This window comes from Amblyomma americanum, chromosome 3, assembly GCF_052857255.1.
Source record: "Amblyomma americanum isolate KBUSLIRL-KWMA chromosome 3, ASM5285725v1, whole genome shotgun sequence".
Taxonomy (NCBI): domain Eukaryota; kingdom Metazoa; phylum Arthropoda; class Arachnida; order Ixodida; family Ixodidae; genus Amblyomma; species Amblyomma americanum.
Window position 1 is genome coordinate 202,600,337 of NC_135499.1, and position 20,543 is coordinate 202,620,879.

General features: G+C 50.4%; 1 protein-coding gene across 1 annotated transcript in view; it reads left to right on the top strand.

Annotated features, from left to right (window-relative positions):
• LOC144124347 (phospholipid-transporting ATPase ABCA3-like) overlaps positions 1–20,231 on the top strand; it is a 38,355-nt gene extending 18,124 nt beyond the window's left edge. Inside the window, exons 15-24 of the mRNA XM_077656979.1 lie at positions 346–710; positions 1,741–2,031; positions 4,179–4,455; positions 5,603–5,728; positions 6,959–7,192; positions 10,745–10,962; positions 16,061–16,354; positions 16,857–17,044; positions 17,114–17,284; positions 18,963–20,231. Coding sequence (XP_077513105.1) covers positions 346–710; positions 1,741–2,031; positions 4,179–4,455; positions 5,603–5,728; positions 6,959–7,192; positions 10,745–10,962; positions 16,061–16,354; positions 16,857–17,044; positions 17,114–17,284; positions 18,963–19,404 — 2,606 coding nt within the window. The 3' untranslated portion in view covers positions 19,405–20,231. The remainder of the gene's footprint in view (positions 1–345; positions 711–1,740; positions 2,032–4,178; positions 4,456–5,602; positions 5,729–6,958; positions 7,193–10,744; positions 10,963–16,060; positions 16,355–16,856; positions 17,045–17,113; positions 17,285–18,962) is intronic.
• Positions 20,232–20,543: the final 312 nt, after the last annotated feature.

Consider the following 20,543-nt stretch of genomic DNA (forward strand, 5'->3'; position numbering starts at 1 on the left):
CGATTGTTTAAAGGGCGTTACGGCTCTGCCGAAGCTGTATACCCTCGAGGGAGGCCACCGCCAATAACAGCTGGCATTGACGCTTTGACAAAACCCGATGCGCTTATATGGCATCGAGCGCATCCTGTTAATTGCCTATTATTAGTAGCATAGTTAAGGGGTAAAGATGCTTGTGGAAGACGCCGTAGTGGGGGGCTCAAGATTAATGTCGACCACGTGGTTTTCTTTGACGTGCACTGACAACGCAGAGCACGCGGCTTTCATTCTGAACTTCACCTGCACCCACAAGCGACCACCGCGGCCTTTGGCTCGGAAGTCGTGACGTCACCTTTTCCCTCTCCGCAGCCTCTCTGTTGGGCATGCTGAGCTTCGCCGACCCTCTGCGCCATGGCACCCCGGCGGAAGGCAGCGGCCGCCGTCCGCGGCGCAACCGCGGCACGCGGCTCCTGCTGCAGCAAACGTGGGCGATGCTGGTGATTCAGGCACTGCACAGCGTGCGCAACTGGGCCTTCACGCTGTCGCAGTTGCTGGTGCCGGTGTTCGTGGTCGCCTTCACACTCACCTGGATCGACAGTCTGCCCAAGGTGCACAAGCCGGGGCCCCGCGAGCTCGACATCAACCTGGTGTATGGCAGCGACGTGCCGTACGCCTTCCACGGAGGCGCCTCCGCGTCGCTCGCAAAGTGCTTCGCCAAGCAGTTCGCTAGCAAGGTATATGATGGGAGACAGTGGCCGCAGAGCTACCCTCTAGGAGACTTCGGGAACTAACTGAGCTCAGGAAGATTCGTGAGGTGGATCTGAAAACGTTGTTTAACGATGCGTTCCTTCGCTGCCTCCGATTTTGTCGTGTTAAGGTATGCCTGTTTATTCCATTCAAATGTTACGTTAATTTTATGGAGGTTCCTTCTATTCCAGTCAGCTAAAATGTAAAAAACAAAATCGGCAGTTCTAAATAATAATAATATTAATTGGTTTTTGGGGAAAGGAAATAGCGCAGTATCTGTCTCATATATCGTTGGGCACCTGAGCCGCGCCGTAAGGGAAGGGATAAAGGAGATAGTGAAAGAAGAAAGGAAAAAAGAGGTGCCGTAGTGGAGGAGTTAAACTTTCCTGGGGCTTCCACTTAACAGGAGGGCTCCGGAATAATTTCGACCACCTGGGGATCTTTAACGTGCACTGACATCGCACAGCACACGGGAGCCTTAGCGTTTTGCCTCCATAAAAACGCAGCCGCCGCAAGCGTTTTGCTTTTCAAGGCAAAGCTATAGGGTGCTACAGGCGCAGGCGAGGGCGAAATCTTAATGGCAAAAATTTACGTCATAGACTACATTTCTATAGCTACATTCACGAGAGAAAAACGCTAGAGTGTACTGTTCTTATCGAGAGAAAGGCAGTCCTGAGCCTATGAACAGAGATGCTTTTGGGGTTTGAAATTAGCCAAAGTGTGGTCAAGTAGATGGTGCTGGAAAACTATAGAGCATGGTTTAGCCGCGGTGAGAAGGAAATCGCCATCATGATTTAGAAAAGTAGACGTTAAAAGTTTCCGCCCTTCTGCCTATATCCCTCATCTCTGTTATTTTACGAGAGCATATATAGATTCCAGTGGAGAGTAGATAGCGGGGACTCGAGCTAAGCAGCCAGGAGGCCACCGCTGGCGCTCGCGCTCTCGAGAGGGACTGTGGGCTGCCTACTGATGCCACACCGGCGGTGGCGTTACATGTTGATGGTCTCGGACGGGCAGGTGACCTCGATCCCGCTGGACGCCGGCAGCGTGGAGAGCTACCTGGTGAACGCGTCCGTGCTGGAAGGCAACGGCTTTCTCACGAGCACTCTGATCGCGGCCAGCTTCGAGGACCGCCAGGATGGCGGCCGCGGCCGCTTGGCGCGGTTGCTCTTCAACAACCAGGTGTACCACACCCCGGCACTGGCCCTGGCCGCCTTCCAGCGGGCGCTGCTGCATGAGGCTTTCCGCAACAAGTCGCTCAAGCTCACTGTGGTCAACCACCCGTTCCCCAGGGTGGTCGAGGAGAAGGTGCGACCGTCGCACTCGGCGAATGCGTAGCGCTGGTCGCACAAGACATGCCTGTAGAAAAACCCCGAGGACCGCGGGAGAAAAGTATGAAAACATTCGACGCGTAGACAAACATATTGAGGTGCCACAGAAAGCCACACATCATTCTGTGGCCAGTGCAGGCTCCCGAGCCACTGTTCGCGTCATACGCTAATTCTCAGGCCTCAATGCGGCCACGTGTAAAGGCGCGCTCACATTAGCGGGAAAACGCAACGCCGGGCGTTTCCCGCGTGCCGCTTCCCGCCCAAGCCGGTTTTTCTCCCGCGGACAGCCTGCTCTCCCGTCCCGCGGAGCGATGGGTTCGGTACCTATTTTTCCCGTGCCGGTGACCACAACAGCCAATGGGCGCCGACCGTGAACCGTGACGTCGGTCCCAGTTCAGTGACCCCGTCGGCGGAGGCGGAGGCTGCGCGCGTCCGGCCGGCCGGCCGGCGGCTGCTTTGCCAGGGCGACGGGAGGGGAGCTAGCAGGGTGCGCTTTCCAGTCTTCTCTAGTGTCACGTGACTATCCCCTTCTCTTTCTGCTCGTTCGGGTCCTCCCTCAGCGCCTCCTCTCTCCACATTCCAAGACAACCGCAGCGAGAAAACGCGCGTAGTGTGAGCGTCATTCCGAGGAGCTGCGAGGCAGCGTCGACGTTGACGCTGTGCCGGCGCGGGAAGCTTCCCGCTAGTGTGAGCGCGCCTTAAGGCACATCCAGGTCCCTTTACGAACAACACAACATGAAATTCGCCGTTATGAACAGTAGCACCGAAAGCAAGGGACAATCTAGACTTGCACTAAAAATTCGGAGCTTTCTGCAAAACACTTTGTCACTTGACTTCAAAACGGAAATTAACTGGAAACGAATAACACTTCGTTGCATCATCGCTGTGCACGTGAAGGACTTTTCGTGCTCTATAAAGTACGTTGCCATTTAGTTACGCACCGGTAATTAAGTGTTATCGCAGAGGGCATATAAGGAATATAGAGTTAATGCTTTCTGACAGTGCTTGTTCGTATCAAAATTTCCAGTTAACGAATATTTTAATGCAATAACATTAGAGTTGCCATCGCTTCAAAATCCCACCGATTTCCAGGGACATGAATTTCGTTGATTGGTTGAGAGAGGTCACATGACCTTGTGGCGTCATCCAAACCTGCCCATTCGCAAACCTGCAAATGTCTTTACCTTCGCAGCATAGCGAATACGTGCTTCTGCAGCTTGCGGTTGATAGACCAACAACTGCAAAGAAATTGACTCAAACAGAAGTTGCAACAGAAGCTGCTACATAAACCAATTTCTCTGCGAAATGTATGGAAACACTTGACGTGCAGACAAATATCTATGAGGCGACGCTGAAAACCAGGCATATCAATCAGCGTCCAGTGGAGAGTTTTTTTTTTTATTGCGTAAATATGCCCTTCGGTATAAGAGGGTAATAGGTACATGTGTAGGCCGTGTCGGCTGTGAATGCCAAGACCCGGTACTGGGGTCCATGGGTCCAGAGCTGAGTGTCCGGTGGCCGGCTGTGGTGGTTACCATGAATGTCGAGGTGTCGCTTGCGTGAGCACGCGAAGTCCAGGACAAATTAGCATAAAGTGAGGTAAAGTCGCCTCTGTAGCAGAAGTGGGGCAGAGGGGGCAGTTCAGAAGCGGGGTCTCTGATGTCCAGGAGGCCCTGACCGCAGGCGGAGACTTCCCAGCCACTGATCGCATCATACGCTAATTCTTAGGCCTCAAGGCGACCCCGTGAAAGCCTAAGGCATATCCTGGACCCTTAAACACTTGACAATCTATCGCAAGCCACCGCCTGGGCCTGTCAACAGTCTTGAGCTTGTTCCCTCTAGCGATCGATACCTCTAAACCTACTATCTCTATTCACTCTCTAGTCTATATCACTTCTCCCCAAGCAAACAGAATTCACTCATTCACTCAGAGTGAGGCTGTCAGCAGCTCGTTGAAACAACTTCGACACGAATCGGAAATGGCCGCAGCCCGCTTGCCAAGTCTTGTAGCGTCGAGCCGCAGACTCGTGACGTGAGCGCCCTGCGACCTCCGGCCTTCGTGCACACTACTCCGTGCAGCAGCAGCAGCAGCAGCACACTGAGCTCGCGATGCCCCTCTCGCAGTCCAACAAGCTGATCACGATGCATCGCGAGAGCTTCCAGATCGGCCAGCAGACCATCTTTGGCACTTCGTTCCTGATCGCCAGCTTCTCGGTGTTCCTGGTGCTGGACCACGTGAGCAACTCGCGCCACCTGCAGCGCATCTCGGGCCTCAACATGACAGCCTACTGGCTCGCCTACGCCATCTGGTCTTCGCTGCTTTACTGCGCCTCCTGCCTGCTGGTCATGTTCACCTTCCGCCTCTTCAACACCCAGGGTTTCACCGCGGCCGAGGAGCAGGGTGCGTGCTTATCGCTGCCTGCACTTCGCGCTGCGGTTAGCATGTACATGTCCGGCTGGCAAGCGCGTGCGTGCGAATGATGGTTGCCATGCAGGAAGTACTGAGGGCAATTAAGCTTGCCTTAAGCATGATTGATAGCTTCCTCAGCGCTACATATATTATACATCCCACCCCTTGTGAATTGTTTTTTTTTCTTCTTGTTTTTGTAGTTTAATACTTGAAATGAAACAGCAGCGCAAAGCTCCTGCAATGTATATCATGAGCTTGAGATGGTAAGTCGACAACGAGATATACCTGTAAGGACCACAAAAAAATTAACAGGGCACCTAATTTCATTGTGTTGACAGTGCGATGGTATTAGCAGCTGCTGATGCCTTTACTGCATGTGACGCCACTTCCGGTCTGGTGAAGTCTGAACCTTCCAGAGTGTGTCAATGCACCGGTCTTATTACACCGCTCCCGTCGAGCCAGTCAGCGAATTTAGCTTTCGACGACACATTTCCTTCCCGATGAGGCTTCCAATGCTAGCGCTATAAAATATCCACATTCGCGAAATCACCTGCGTTCAATAGGCAATGCACGCTTTTAATGTGTTCAAATGTGTTCTACTAAAATGAGCCAGCAGTCCGCCTCTGCAACCCGAGGAAACGCCCTATCCCCGTTATATTCTCTGTTGATCCCTTCTTACAGACTCCGCGTCAGCCTTAGCGAATTCTGGCTTGTAGAACCTACCCGCCGCGGTGGCTCAGTGGTTAGGGCGCTCGACTACTGATCCGGAGTTCCCGGGTTCGAACCCGACCGCGGCGGCTGAGTTTTTATGGAGGAGAAACGCTAAGGCGCCCGTGTGCTGTGCGATGTCAGTGCATGTTAAAGATCCCGAGGTGGTCGAATTTATTCCGGAGCCCTCCACTACGGCACCTCTCTCTTCCTTTCTTCTTTCACTCCCTCCTTTATCCCTTCCCTTACGGCGCGGTTCAGGTGTCCAACGATATACGAGACAGATACTGCGCCATTTCCTTTCCCTAAAAAACCAATTATTATTATTGGAGAACCTCGCAGTTGGCGTTTACACCACCGCCAGGGTTTTCATCCACGCAATACCGTCGCTTTCAGTGCAAAGGTCGTGTCTTATCTCCTCTTCTCGCAGCGGTCATGTTCCTGCTCTTCTTCTATTTCGGCCTCTCGCGGCTGCCCACCATCGCCGCCTTGTCGTTCTGCTTCCGCACCTACACGGCCGCCTACGTCCGGATCGGCACCGTCTTCTTCGCTGTTGGTACGCGCTCTCCAAGCACGAGATACACGGCCGCGCTAGTATACACCACGTGTTTCAGGGAAGGCAAGAGTAATTTTTAAAAGATAAGCTGTTTGAGATAGCAGTCTGGCTTCTGCGGCAAAATGATGCCAGTTTTGGCGGACGTCAGAAAACAGGTGGATTATGTTAACTAGCAAGCTGGTGAGCTAAATTCTAATTATTAACTTTTTAACTATTACAGATGGGCACCTGGTTTCATTTAGATTTGTATCTGACCATTGGAAATAGTCATATCTGTTTTTTTTTTTGGTTTCGTAAGCGCTATTTCCTTTAGCACCGTGACTGAACAAATTTTGTACATTTCTCGCGCGATTCAACAACAGCGCGCACGCCGGTAGTGTGTGCATAACGATGTCCATCGAATCTCTTCACTCTTGCTATACGGCGCACGTGCCACGTGACCACCTCTGCCCCGCCCACAGTACCTGCTCTGATCTGTTCGCCACTGCTCACTGCTTCTGCGAGGCGGGGACGGGAAGTTCACGCTTCACGTGCGCCAACACTGGTATTCCTATGGCGTACAAGCCATCATTGAGTGAGTGAGTGAAAACTTTATTGGATCTTTCAAGGGTTTCGCGGTTATGAAGTCTCCGTCGTCTTCTCTGGCGCTGGCGACTTGAGGCTTCTCGTCAGCAAGGGTGGGCCCCTATTCCAAGGCTCCACTGAGTCGTGCTGCATCATTCGCGTGCTGCACTAAGGCCCTTTGGGTCGTGAGCTCGCCACTGGTGAGCCGACTCTCCCATTGCTCCGCACTCGGGTGTTCGTGTTGGTGGAATGCTTTGTTGCGTTCGCACTCCCACGTGATATGGTAAAGTGTAGGTGTGGCATCGCACCAAGGGCAAGCCATCATTGAATATTTTTTTTTAATTAGTGGCGGGCTTCCCCGAAGCACTTGGTGTGTATGTACCACCAGCGGGACAGGATAGCGCATGCGATTAAAAAAAGTAAAATGAACAAAAATTGAACTGTTACAGTGCTACCATTGTTGCCAGGGGGGTTGAATGTTTGTCAAGCTGCTATTGTGCAGCTTTTTCTCCTACCCCCCTTTTTCGCCATGTGTATTTTATTTTGGTGAAAATAAAATTGATCGATTGATTGATTGATTGATTGATTGATTGATTGATTGATTGATTGATTGATTGATTGATTGATTGATTGATTGATTGATTGATTGTCCCCTCGCTCGCAAAGGCGTGTGCGGCCTGGTGTCCGTGGCGGTTCTCGAGTGGCAGGGCTCCGCGAGAGTGGTGGACCTGGTGAAGATTGTGGACGCCGTGTTCACGTACACCCTGCCCGTGTACGCGTTGGGCCGCTCCTTCTGCCGCCTGTACCGCAACGCGCACTTCAACATCGTCTGCAACGACTTCTACACGCAGAGCGTCCTCTGCGAGGTCGCGCCCAACCGGGCGCGCTACTGCTGCAAGGGTGAGCCGCTGGCGAACGCCCACAATTCGAGCGTGAAACAACCCGAAAGTCTGTGCTAATCCTGCAAGAAGCGCGATCGGGATCCTCCTTGTAAACGTGATGTGGACGGGACCAAAGCGTGAATTCGCATAGGCTGAAAGTTCAGGGTTAATCAAGTTCGGATCAACGAAATTAATCCGCTGTATACTCCCGCTCCTGTAGCAGTGCTGTTCCATTCGGGGAATTTTCCCTTCGAGGAATTAGAGAAGTATAAAAGGCGGCGAAAAGGGAACCTTTGCGCAGTTTCAGGGGAATTTAATAGCAGAAATTTACTTTTTTTCAAATTTACAATTTTGCAAGCTGCTCCTGTGAAAAACAGCCAGAAATAGGGATTCTGCGTAGTACCACACTGTGTAGTACCTGTAGTGAGAACAAACTATGGACGCCAAATGGTAACATTTCAACTTCCCTCACTTCTGAATAGATTAATCGCTGCAAATAATTACATAGAAAACATTAGCAGCTCTGACCTCCTCGACTACTTTATTTTTGAAGCCACATTTTCCTAGTATTCATACTTTGAACATTTTTTTTTACAATGTTTATAACAGCGCTCTCTGTTTCTTTTTTGTTGCTTTTATTGTTATTGCTTTAACCCTTATTGTTTTTCTACACACATTGGTGATTGTGTATTTTTTTTTTTAGTGAAGTGCCGTCGCATGCCACTGCCCACTTGCTGTACGGGGGTGGGGACCTTGTCAAGCGTTAACCGCTTTTATCCCCATCCCCTCCAACACTGCATGGTGATGGAAATAAACTATTATTATTATTATATTATTATTAATTGAAGAAATTTGCGGATACGGCATGAAACATCACTGCTGAAAATGCATCAACTGATGCAGAAATCTATTCCCGTCGACTTCCCATCGAAGCTTCTGTATTCTGTTAGAGCCTCCTTCTAATTCTTGTTCTGCTCATCAAGGCTCACCCGGTTAACATAGAAAACATCGAACATACGCAATCCGCGCTATGCGAGGCCACGTATGAAGTGCACGCTTCTAAAGAAATGGCTGTTCTCTATTGTTTTAATAAGTGCTCTTAGCGCAGCTCGACAGCACTGTCTATCAAAACATATACTAACATAAGCGAAAGCAACCAAAGTGAGACTATACAAAACTCTTAAGCGATTCTCGCTGGATCGTTTGAATGCGTTCGCGTTTTCTGTTGCTGATGATTCTGTTAGCTCCATTTTAAAGGTATGACGCGATAGTGTTAATGGGTTGATGCCCACTTATTATACTTGCGGGATTGGTCATTGTCAACTTTACATTGATAGATCGCTGGGCGTCCTCATACCACTCCTTGATCAGCGGTGCAGCGGTTAAGCGATGCGCCACTGCCCCAGCAGATGGCTGCTTCAAACACAGCTACCGGCTGAGGTTTGTCAGACCCAGGTTGCAACTCCTCGCGACCAAGCATTAATTCAACATGCCACTTTGGGCAGTTTGCTCACAGTCTAGCGGGCAAGTTGCCACCTGTCACAGTGGGCAGCCTGTGGTGACGTCACTAAGTTCCGCAAAGCGTCACGCGTGACGCTTGCACAGACCCTTCTAATGCTAGAGCATTGATAAGCTTACAGTGGAACACTGGGGAACTAATTATGATAAAGCTTACAGCAATGTGTTTGTCACATAAAAGTACTGAATATGTTCGTACGCGATATTATAACATATATGTGCTGGCGTTCCAGATCATTCAGATGGTAATGAGCGTTTCTTTCTGCCTCATGGAGGGGACGCGAAGAGGGAACAAACCATGGCGCTGGTAGCGAATAAAAGTGTTGCTTTTACGCGACACCGTGAGGAGCTCGTTATGCTGAAAACCCTTCGTCGGCCGTCGTCCTGCGTCAGTCGAGAAAAATCCCAGATTATAGAAAAATCATACTGTGGATGTAAATCATTAAAATAAAATTTCCCGCCACTGGGGTACCCCCGCGGGCACGCAACGCTTAGGCCACGAAATGTGATTGGTTCGAGCTTGTTATAGTGCCACTTGTAGTGAACGCGTTGTGGTGTGTATGAATTGGTAACGTGCGTTTGGAATCTGTACTGGCGACATAGTAATTAAAGATAAAATCAAATATAAATGTGCCAATTAGTCGTCAGAAATTTCGTGGAATGGAAGCGCGGTGTTATGGAGCTTCACTGTACTGAAAGAAATTGCGCGTATATGCAATGAGTGTGCAGTAGCGTAGTATGTCGCGCACTGTAACCTAGATAATGATTGCTGATTGCTGGGGTGTAATCGATAATTGGGATTGGTAATCGGTAATGTGATTGGTAATTGTGATTGTAGTCAATGACGGTGATCGGTAATGCGATTGTTGATTGGAAATCAGTGGAAAATTAGAAAGAAAACAAATAAAAAGAGCAGGAAAAGAAGTAACTGTCGCGTAAAGCCAAGCATCAGCGTCTTCCTAAATTTTAGTACTGCCTTTAAGGTTTGCTAAATTTAAAATTGTTTCTGATGTTCCTATCCCGCCGCGGTGGCTCAGTGGTTAAGGCGCTCGGCTACTGTTCCGGAGTTCCCGAGTTCGAACCCGACCGCGGCGGCTGCGTTTTTATGGAGGCAAAACGCTAAGGCGCCCGTGTGCTGTGCGATGTCAGTGCACGTTAAAGATCCCCAGGTGGTCGAAATTATTCCGGAGCCCTTCACTACGGCACCTCTTTCTTCATTTCTTCTTTCACTCCCTCCTCTATCCCTTCCCTTACGGCGCGGTTCAAATGTCCAACGATATATGAGACAGACACTGTACCATTTTCTTCCCCAAAAAACAATTATTAATATTAGTCTGATGTTCTTTGTACTGCTTGTCTATAGGCGCACAGTCGCTCGTATGCGTAATTATTTTCGCTTTCATCACTTATTGTTCGCGCAAAAAATGTGTTCAAATTTGGAAGTGCTCTCTATTGTACGGAGAGCGTTCTTTTATAGCAATAGAACTTTGCTAATGTTGGCTGCAGAAGTGTTTGCCTGCACTAGACTGCAGCAGTACAGAGTGTTGTGTAAAAGCTTCTTAATATTAACGGGAAGTATTAGGCGGCAGCTGATGAACTTACCTAAAAACTTACCTAGTGTTCAACAAAATAATTTTAATATGTACAGGGTTGGCCAAAAGTTCCCAGGCCACAGGGTCTGCTTTTCAGCGGCGTATCCTGACACTTAAGATTATACTTCGCCTATCCTCTATAGATATCTACAGAGATTACAGAGAGTAACGACACCGTGCCGTAACTGCCAGAGTATAGCGCTCGAAAGCAGCCCCTGTGGATTGGGAACTTTTGACCGATCCTGTACGTTCTGTGGCAAGTTTCCAGAAAACATTAGTCCCAGTATTGTTCTTCAGTGTAGCTCGGGCCTAGCTCGGGCCTGTCTAGGGCCTGCATTGTTATGCAAAGGAGATATGCAATGCGGACGCAAAAGTGGTGCCGCAAAAAATGTTGCGTGCAGGCCCCAGAATGCATTTCTGTATGAAGTGTTTTTACGCTGGTTTTGCGCTGTGTTGCGCAGACTACTGCCGCACCCACGAGTGCATCGACTGGCAGCCGGACCTGCTGGCCTGGGGCTCGCCGGGCATCGCGCGCTCCCTGGTGGCGTTCACGCTACACTCGGCGCTGGGTCTGGCCGCGCTGTGGGCCTGCGAGACGCACTCCAGCTTCTTCACCGAGAGGCTCGCCGTCAGCGGCGGCAGCGGCGCGGTGCGGCGGAACTCGCAAGTGCGCGACGAGGTCAGTAAGCGCTGGTGTAGCGCCGGCTCCGGTGCTTCGCATGGTGTGTGCCGGGTGTTTCAATTTATTAGTGCGAAAGCATTTCTAGGTTTTATGTCGACGGGGTCGTGTCCCCAAAGCGTGTCCGCAGCGATTGTAACGTTTTCAGAAAAGGTAGCATCGAACGAATGGTTGTGATCAATAGAGTACGATGTTAGGATGATGCGAAAAAGATTTGGTGTCAATAGGATGATTAGTTATTTAATTAGGGCCAATAATGTCGAAAAGCGTCGAAATAGCGCGGACGCCTATATAGTGAGTGGACGGGAAAACAGCCGTGGACGGCAAAATAATGGGAAAATAGGCAACGATGGGAAAATAGTTTGAAATGGATTGAAATGTGTTTGATTGACATATATTAATTAGCTAATTACAAGCAAACGTCAATGGACTCAAAGAGGAGCAAAGAGAGGCGTCGAGTGTCGTGGAGGTGTCAATGCTTTCGCATTCCTTCAATGCGTGTAGCCGCAGTGATCTCTAACGTTTTTCTAAGCATATTTCTCTTCGAAAAGCCGTGAACGCTTCTTCAGTGCGTTCTGTGCGTCTGGATAATACGTAAATTATTTACGTGCTGACAGCATTGTTTACAGCACTCGCTTACCTTCGGTATTGTCAATTTCAGCGCTCACGTCACGCTCCAGCACACGCTGATCTTGCGATAATACTGTACAACGAGCAGTATCGCAGCGTAGATAAGTTAGTGGATAAAATATACCAATATGTATGGCGGCCGCGATGCAGCCAATAAGCAGAGGGAGAAAAGTGGAGCCATAAATAGCTATAGACGACGACTTGTCATGATCCTTTACGTTTACTCCTGAAACGCGCCTCACTCATTGTGTCTCTCTTTGACTAGAACATAATACCTTGACAGACACTTCGTGCGCAGCCATCGCGTTTTTGTCGCTAGGTTTTGCAGCGTGTGCCACAAAAGAAATCTTTTCGTCGTTTGCATCCCAGCGAGACGCAGGCCAGGCTGGATGGGCGAGGTAGGATGGGCGAGGAAAGAATTCCAAAGAGTGTAAAGGCCCGATTGTTCCTTTTGAGTGGACACCTCAGCCGCTCTGTACGGGTAAGGGTTGAGAGGGTGAAAGGAGGAAGGAGAGGCGACCAAGGCAGAATGTAGGGAACGACCTAGTGCGTGGGTGGGTCCAAGTCGCATGAGCCCAAGCAAGTTATTTCGCAAGTAGTGCCTGCAAATTGCAGACGCCCCCTGCTGGACGAGACTCATCTCGCTGAAAGACACCTCGCTGTCAGGGAGTGAGGCTATCTTTAAAGATACTGAACTGCACAGGTTCGCGTCAGCGTGAGATTAGCTGAAGAAACCGCTTGCAACAAGCCAAAACTGATAACACTGCGCAGCACACGGTCATTTCATGCAGTAGGCTAGCCAAGGCATAGCGTGAATTAGTAGTTTTTTTTTCATTTCCTCTTCACTGAAGCACACCAATGAAAGCAGTCATAAGATGGACATATATGAAAACAATACATATACATGAGTGTGGTCTAACGTTTACGTTTCGGCGCCAGGACTTCCCGACGAAAGCAAGTTCCGTTGTCGGAAGGTCGGCACCCGAAACAGGCACAACCTCTTTTTTTCCCTGATTTTACAGACAGGCAACGCAGGCTCATGCTAAACTTCCCCTTTCTGCCTCTAAAGGCGCGCTCACATTAGCGGGAAAACGGGCAACGCCGGGCGTTTCCCGCGTGCCGCTTCCCGCCCAAGCCGGTTTTTCTCCCGCGGACAGCCTGCTCTCCCGTCCCGCGGAGCGATGGGTTCGGTACCTATTTTTCCCGTGCCGGTGACCAGAACAGCCAATGGGCGCCGACCGTGAACCGTGACGTCGGTCCCAGTTCAGTGACCCCGTCGGCGGAGGCGGAGGCTGCGCGCGTCCGGCCGGCCGGCCCCGGCCGGCCGGGCACTCGGCGGCTGCTTTGCCAGGGCGACGGGAGGGGAGCTAGCAGGGTGCGCTTTCCAGTCTTCTCTAGTGTCACGTGACTATCCCCTTCTCTTTCTGCTCGTTCGGGTCCTCCCTCAGCGCCTCCTCTCTCCACATTCCAAGACAACCGCAGCGTGAAAACGCGCGCAGTGTGAGCGTCATTCTGAGGAGCTGCGAGGCAGCGTCGACGTTGACGCTGTGCCGGCGCGGGAAGCTTCCCGCTAGTAGAGACGTTTAGTATAGCGTATGAGCGCTTGCGTACGCTATACGCAAGCATTTAGCGGGAGGTAACAGAGGAGGTCGCACGGCCCCTTTTAGTTTATCGTATGCCAACCTGAACGCGATAATAGCGTAGGTTGCAGTGGCGCCATCTGGTGTTAAATTGTGAAAATATGTTGCGACAAAGTTTTTTCTATTTAGCCAAGGCATGGCCAAGGTTATCCAAGTCGCATCACGCAGATAGCCGGTTGCGTGGCCAAATGGTTTCCAAACATTTCCTTAAGAATCCAAATCAAGGCAATCCACAGTCGGTTCTGTCTTGTTAGGGTTACGAGCTGCGGAATCGTTACACAGAATCGAAAATTGGGCAAGTTTATCCCTCTTTCTTTATGCTGTTGGCGAGGCGAGGCAAAGCGAATATCACGTGTGCCATTTAAAGCAATGAATATGCCTAAAAACCCAATAACATTGACAAATTCTCTCCGAAGCGGGGGACGTGGACGCCGCCATCTTGACAACGCTATTTTTCCTAGCGTACGCATGAGCACGCACGCTAAATTCGAGAAATAGCGTACGTAACGCGCACGTACGCTAAACCTCGGTTTGGAATAACGTTTGGCGCATGCGCAGTACGAAGCACGCTATTTTATAGCGTACGCTATGCCTTTGCGTATGTCTGCGTACGCTATACTAAGAGTCTCTAGTGTGAGCGCGCCTTTAGAACCTACAATGGTTCTAAGCATTGAAATGATAGGGAAATTCTCAGAATATAACCAACCCCTACATGTATAGGCTTCTTAGGCTATGATAAAGCATATGGTTCACCAGAAACATCAGCAGCCATATAGGCATATCATGCTACTGGAAAATATCTATAGAGGCTTCACAATGATCATAGTCCTCCACAGGGAAAGCGATAAAAAATCTGGATGAGGAAGGGTGACAGGCAGGAGGAAGACAGCTATCCACTACTCTTAACCGCGTGTTTACAGGTGGTCAGCGTTGGTGGCAAGCGTTGGCAAGGTGGCAAGCGTTTACAGGTGGCGAGCGTTGGTGGTAAAAGCTGATGTAGAGTATACTACCTCGATGGAAAGAAACGCGAACAACCAGGCGCTAACACGCTCCGCTGTTTCAATTTCTTTTCACTGCGTTTTTACTTCGGTGATAGCCAAAAGACCCTAGACTCGTCCATGATACATTCTAGGACGACTCTAACGTCTTTTTCGTACCATACAGGTAAATGCGCGATGAAAAATTCCAACAGCGGGGGCGTGTTGGCGCCGGGTTGTTCGCGTTTCTTTGCATCGAGGTAGTACCTTAGCAATCTAATAATAATAATTGGTTTTTGGGGAAAGGAAATGGCGCATTATCTGTCTCATATATCGTTGGACACCTGAACCGCGCCCTAAGGGAAGGGATAAAGGAGGGAGTGAAAGAAGAAAGGAAGAATAGGTGCCGTAGTGGAGGGCTCCGGAATAATTTCGACCACCTGGGGATCTTTAACGTGCACTGACATCGCACAGCACACGGGCGCCTTAGCGTTTTTCCTCCATAAAAACGCAGCCGCCGTGGTCGGGTTCGAACCCGGGAACTACCTTAGCAATCTCCGATTTGGTTTTGACACTGCCTTGCTCAATAACTCAGGGGACGAATCGCTGAGCGTGAGTGAGGACTTGGACAGGCAAAGTAGAACCGTACGTCTAAAAAGTAATGTGCAATCTAAAGTGATGTTTGTTAGTCTCAGAAAGGCGCAACAGTTCACGGTAGGAATCATCAGAAGTATTATGTAATATCTACTTGGGGCAGGTAGTGACCACAGATTTCGGACCGCGAGAGTGAAATAACTGGGAGAATAAGAACGTGGTGGAGTGCATTTTGCAGGTATTTCATGTCCTGAATAGCAGCTTGCTTACTAGCATCCCTCAAGAGGAAAGTGTGTTAGTTGCATCTTGTCAGTTCTCCCCCATACCTACAAGGTAGAAACGTGGAGGCTAACGAAAAGGCTTGAATTCAAACTGAAGTCGGAGCAGCATAGCAGCAGGCTAGGAAAGGAAGATGACTAAGAAGCACTTGCAACTGGGCTTGTTGGTGCATATTCGTGAAAGACATAAGAGCGCAAACTGGCAACACGGACGAGGGAGGGAACAGGACGAGCGCTACCACTGCCAAGCATGCTCGAAAGAGAAACGTATAGTCTGCAAGCCCCGACTGCCTGAATGCAAAGTGCTACTGAAAAGCCGAGATAAGACCGAACGTGAGCTCGTGGAAGCCTTTTATATCAAGAAATGAGGTGACAATTGCATCAGTGATACCTCGGTTATTATCCGGCACAGTGAAATGATGTTTCTTGAGGCATATCTGTGAAAGGTAGATGTTTGTCAAATTGAGATTAAGAGCATGGATAAGGTCAGAGGCTATATATACGCTCTTCCCTGAATAAACCCTGTTGAAAGTGTAGCGCTCGTCCTGTTCCCTTCCTCGTCCGTGTTGCCAGTTTGCGCTCTTATGCCTTTCACGAAAGGAAGATAATAGCTGTAACGTTTAGAGACAAGATCGAAGAGAGCAGACTGGATTAGGGGACAAACGTGAGTTAACGACATTCTGATTGAAATCAAGAAGAAATGGGCATGGGCAGGGCATGGGCAGGGTATGTAATGCGAAGGCAAGGTAGCCGACGGTCCCTTAGGGTAACGGAGTGAATTCCAAGAGAAGGCAAACGTCGTGGGGGGCGACCAGCCAGATGAGATTAGGAAGTGTGCGAGGATCAGTTGGGCTTAGCTGGCAAAGAGGGCACGGTTCATTGGAGGGATATGGGAAGGGCCTTTGGCTTGCAGTGGACGTAGTTAGGGTGAGGGTGATGATGATGATGATGATGATGACCATCCCTCTTCCTTAAACAGCTGTCGCTGGAAGACGACGATGTGGCGGAGGAGAGGGATCGCGTGCTCTCCTCGAGTGTGGGAGAGCTGGCGCAGCGCGACCTGCTCGTGTTGCGGCGACTTTCGCGCACCTACGGCTCGTTCTGCGCCGTGCACGAGCTCTCGTTTGGCGTGCGCAAGGGTGAGTGCTTCGGCCTACTGGGTATCAACGGCGCCGGCAAGTCGACCACCTTCAACATGCTCACCGGCACCATCGGAGCCACAGCCGGCGACGTCTTCGTCGACGGCTACTCGGTCACCCACCAGACGCCGCAGGTATTGCGTTCACACGTCGCGTAACTTATGGATTCTGCCATACACGAATGCGAAACGAGATACTGATGTATGAATGCGGATGCGTATCTGAGCGTTTTGACTTATGTCGAATAAAAGCCTTGATACAACGATCGCATTACTACTTAGCCACCACAAGTTAAAGGCTTCGTCCTGATGTTCTGGCGTGTTGGTGCGTCGCCTTCTAGTTCCTTTGCACGCGACATTATACGTACGACACAGCCCCTACAGTTAGCCGGCTGGCTAGGCTACGTCAAGGGGCCGAGATCAGGAGTTTGGTCCATACGCTGAACACCGGACGAACCTCGGAGTTTGGTGTGGCTCTCCTGGGTGACGTCACTGCTCCTGCGCAGAACACACACATTTGGGTGCACGCGCGCGCGCCGTTGCGTGTCTGTAGCGAGTTGCCCGTTATAGCGCTAGTCTTATCTCCGTGAAAGCGAAATCTCTGTCCAAAGAGCTGCGCGCATGCACTTCGGCGCAGGTCCGCCGGCGCATCGGCTACTGCCCGCAGCAGGACGCTCTTCCAGACTACCTGACGGGTCGCGAGGTGCTGACTCTGTACGCGCGTATCCGGGGCATACCCGAGCACCGCATCCAGGACGTGTGCCGCGCCCTGTCGCAGCTCTTCTACTTCGCGCCTCACCTGGACAGCACGCTGGACACGTACAGGCAAGACGCCGCGATGTGTTCAGCGCGACAGAGACGCATATAAAGCGGCGTCGATCTCTGCCGGCGCAGTGGCGGCACCAAGCGCAAGGTGAGCACGGCCGTGGCGTTCATGGGCAGCCCGCTGCTGGTGATCCTGGACGAGCCGTCCACGGGAATGGACCCCGTGGCTAAGCGCTGCGTCTGGCGCACCCTGCAGGAGCTCATCGTCCACGGCTGCAGCATCATACTCACCTCTCACAGGTTCGACAAGGCGCGCGTGTATGCAGCCTCTGTCGAAAGTATAAACAGTCTGCTTCCAAGCCGTTTAGCGGCACTACCAAACATCCACTGAAGTCTTGAGCTCGGAGGGATTCATCGCAACTTCTAGAAATTTGGAACGGGCCGAACAGCATGAGCCGAAAGGAAACCACTTGGGTTCCTTGCTTTTGACAAAGACGTATGACGATGCAAATGTTGACAGTCGGTTCTGTGACAATACACATTCCTGTTTCATTAACCGACTGATATGGCAGTGGTAGAGGTTGCGGAGGCGTGAAAAATTTGCAGGATATCGCTCCCAGAGAATCGCAATATAGGAAGTGTTCATTTTATCTTCAGGGCTGTTATACCACGTAGCTACTGCGATTGCGCAAATTTCTGCGTCACTTAGAAATCCTGACATGTGTCTTTGCTGTAACCAGCTCACTATATATTAGTGGCCTGTCACGGTGACTATAGAGTCCATACCAAGGGGAGGTAAACGTATAGAAATGAGTCGTAAGTGGTCAGGTGGGCCCAGATCAGATGGCCGCCGCGGCTCATGCATGGTAGGGTCATTTGTCACCAGTAGGAGACGCCTCTTATTCTATACTGCACTTAATGGCGAGTGATAAATATATAAACATAATTACTCGTTAGATCATGTCTAGAGCACCTGACTGAAAATCACGCATCCACGATCAGCAGAGAAGGTGTACCTCTTCACTCAAAAGGCGCTCGTCGGTTCCTGTATACGAGATTAAAAATCCCGTCATATCCACGTCGCAGTAGATGTGCCGAAAGCCGTGATTTGCCGGCTTCCTTCACACATTTCGGTCTACGTATGGCAGCAGCCTTAGCCAGAGTAATGGCGGGGAACACTTAGCACGCAAAAAAATAAACGCAGCCGTACGCTGTGTCGGCAAATTTTCGGTGTTGCCCAGTGTTGCCAGCTACGAACCGTTCTGGCATACGAAATGCTTTAAAATTCCGGCCACTATTCGCAATTTTCATTTCACTTTACCGTAGACCGACTGTCGAGAAATCGACAATGCCAGCGATCTACGGGGGCGGGAGCGACAGCAGGGACTCTGCACACCTTACCGAAATTCGATGAAACTGTGCAAACAAAAGTTGCATACGATTATGCACGGACTGCTTTTCCCGAAAGTATCGAAACTTCCGGAGCCCTTTACTGCGGCGTCCCTCATAGCCTGAGTCCCCTTTTGACACGTTAAACCCTCATAAACTAAACCCAATCAAAATGAAAGTATAGGAGAGTCAGAGAAATAAAACTTCATTAACTCTGTTCGACTACTGATCCGGAGTTCCCGGGTTCGAACCCGACCGCGGCGGCGCCCGTGTGCTGTGCGATGTCAGTGCACGTTAAAGATCCCCATGTGGTCGAAATTATTCCGGAGCCCTCCACTACGGACCTATTTGTTCCTCTCTTCTTTCACTCCCTCCCTTATCCCTTCCCTTACGGCGCGGTTCAGGTGTCCAACGATATATGAGACAGATACTGCGCCATTTCCTCTTCACCAAAAACCAATTATTATTAACTCTGTTCGATGACTGTGCGGCTTTTCGCTATTTTGCCAGACAGCGAGGTTCACCACTTCATCACGGCCGCGTTAACGCTGTAAAATAACGCGGCCCACGTGCTTTGCGCGCCGCCCAGCATGGAGGAGTGCGAGGCCATGTGCAGCCGGCTGGCGATCATGGTGAACGGCCGTCTCTGCTGCCTCGGCTCCCCGCAGCACCTCAAGAACAAGTTCGGCAGCGGCTACTCCATCATGATCAAGGTGTCCGGCGCCAAGCCGTCGGCCACGTCGGTCACGTCGCACAGCTCGTACAGCAGCAGGGACGAGTCGCTCAGCACCGAGGTGAACGGCGTGAAGAACTACATGCAGGCCCGGCTGCCGGGCATCGAGCTCATCGGCGCCCACAACGGACTGCTCGAGTACCACCTGTCGGCGCCCGACATGAGCTGGGCCGAGGTGTTCGACGTCATGGACCAGGCCAAGGGCGTCTTCAACGTGGCCGACTACTCGGTGGCGCAGCTGACGCTGGAGCAGGTCTTCCTCCACTTCGCCATGCTCCAGCGGGAAGACCACAAGTAGCGCGCTCTCGGACAACGCATCTGCGGCGCCGTACACGGACGCCGCTATTACTTCCTTATTTTGTGCGGCTCACGCCGCTTCTGGAAGAAACGATCTGTGTGTGTTTATAAACTTGATTAACCTTCCACTAGAACGCCATTCGTATCCGTTCGCGTATACAGCATTGATCCGCCGCTTCCCGCGGACCTCGCCACTTTATTTCACTTGATGTATATTTTCGATGTATATTTTTGATGTATATATGCATGTATATTTTTTACAGTGGTCGTGAATTGTTTTTATTGTGCATACATTTAAGAACGTGATGATGAACTTGAGAGCGTCATGTCAGGCAAGCACTTTCTTTACCAGTTTTCACTTTTAGTCATGCTGTTTAGTCTCTGCCACCGTCAGACTTTGCGTGCAAGTGCAGCAGCGAAACATGACACAGGATACGGGTTGTAATATTGTTATAATGGCATTCGCAACTTCTATGACGCCGCTGTGAACATTTGAACTGAACTTCCTCGTGTACTGCGTCAACGCCTGCAGCGTTTATGAACGTTCTTGCGGTCGACCCTGTTTCGCCTCGATCATTGCGCCGGAGACTGGAAGGGACTTGCTTTGCAGGCATAAGCGTCCAATCCTTTTCGTCGAAACGGAATCTATATTCGTGAGGGGAGATTTAGCTGAAGTAAAAATCGTGTTTTCAGCTTTTCGAGCGTTTTTGTTTTATGTGTCCTGCTGATCGAATCCAACTTTTTTGCATGCTTACATTAGGGGTCTCGCACTCATTTTCACATGCGGCCCGCATTGACACACTTTAGTCTCTCGTGGGCCATCTTAGGGGTAGAGAGGAGGGGTTCAAGTAAAAAAGAGAAAAAAAACAACGAAAGCGAATAAGGAAATTCGGCGAAAAGGCCATTCGCCAACAAAAATGTATAATTTAAGGCGGCTTGAGAAGGCTTGCGAAAACAGTGAAATCTCCAGGGCCAGCGGGGCCATATTGGCCGCGTACGTGTGTGTGCGGGGCCGTAGACCTCTGCTGTACAGTGCTTGATTCAAACGCTCGCAGATACTATCTTAATTTATCTGGTGTGAGGCTGAGTTATTTTCCTTGTAAATCGTCAATTTCACTTCAGAGGTGAGGCTTCTTGTTT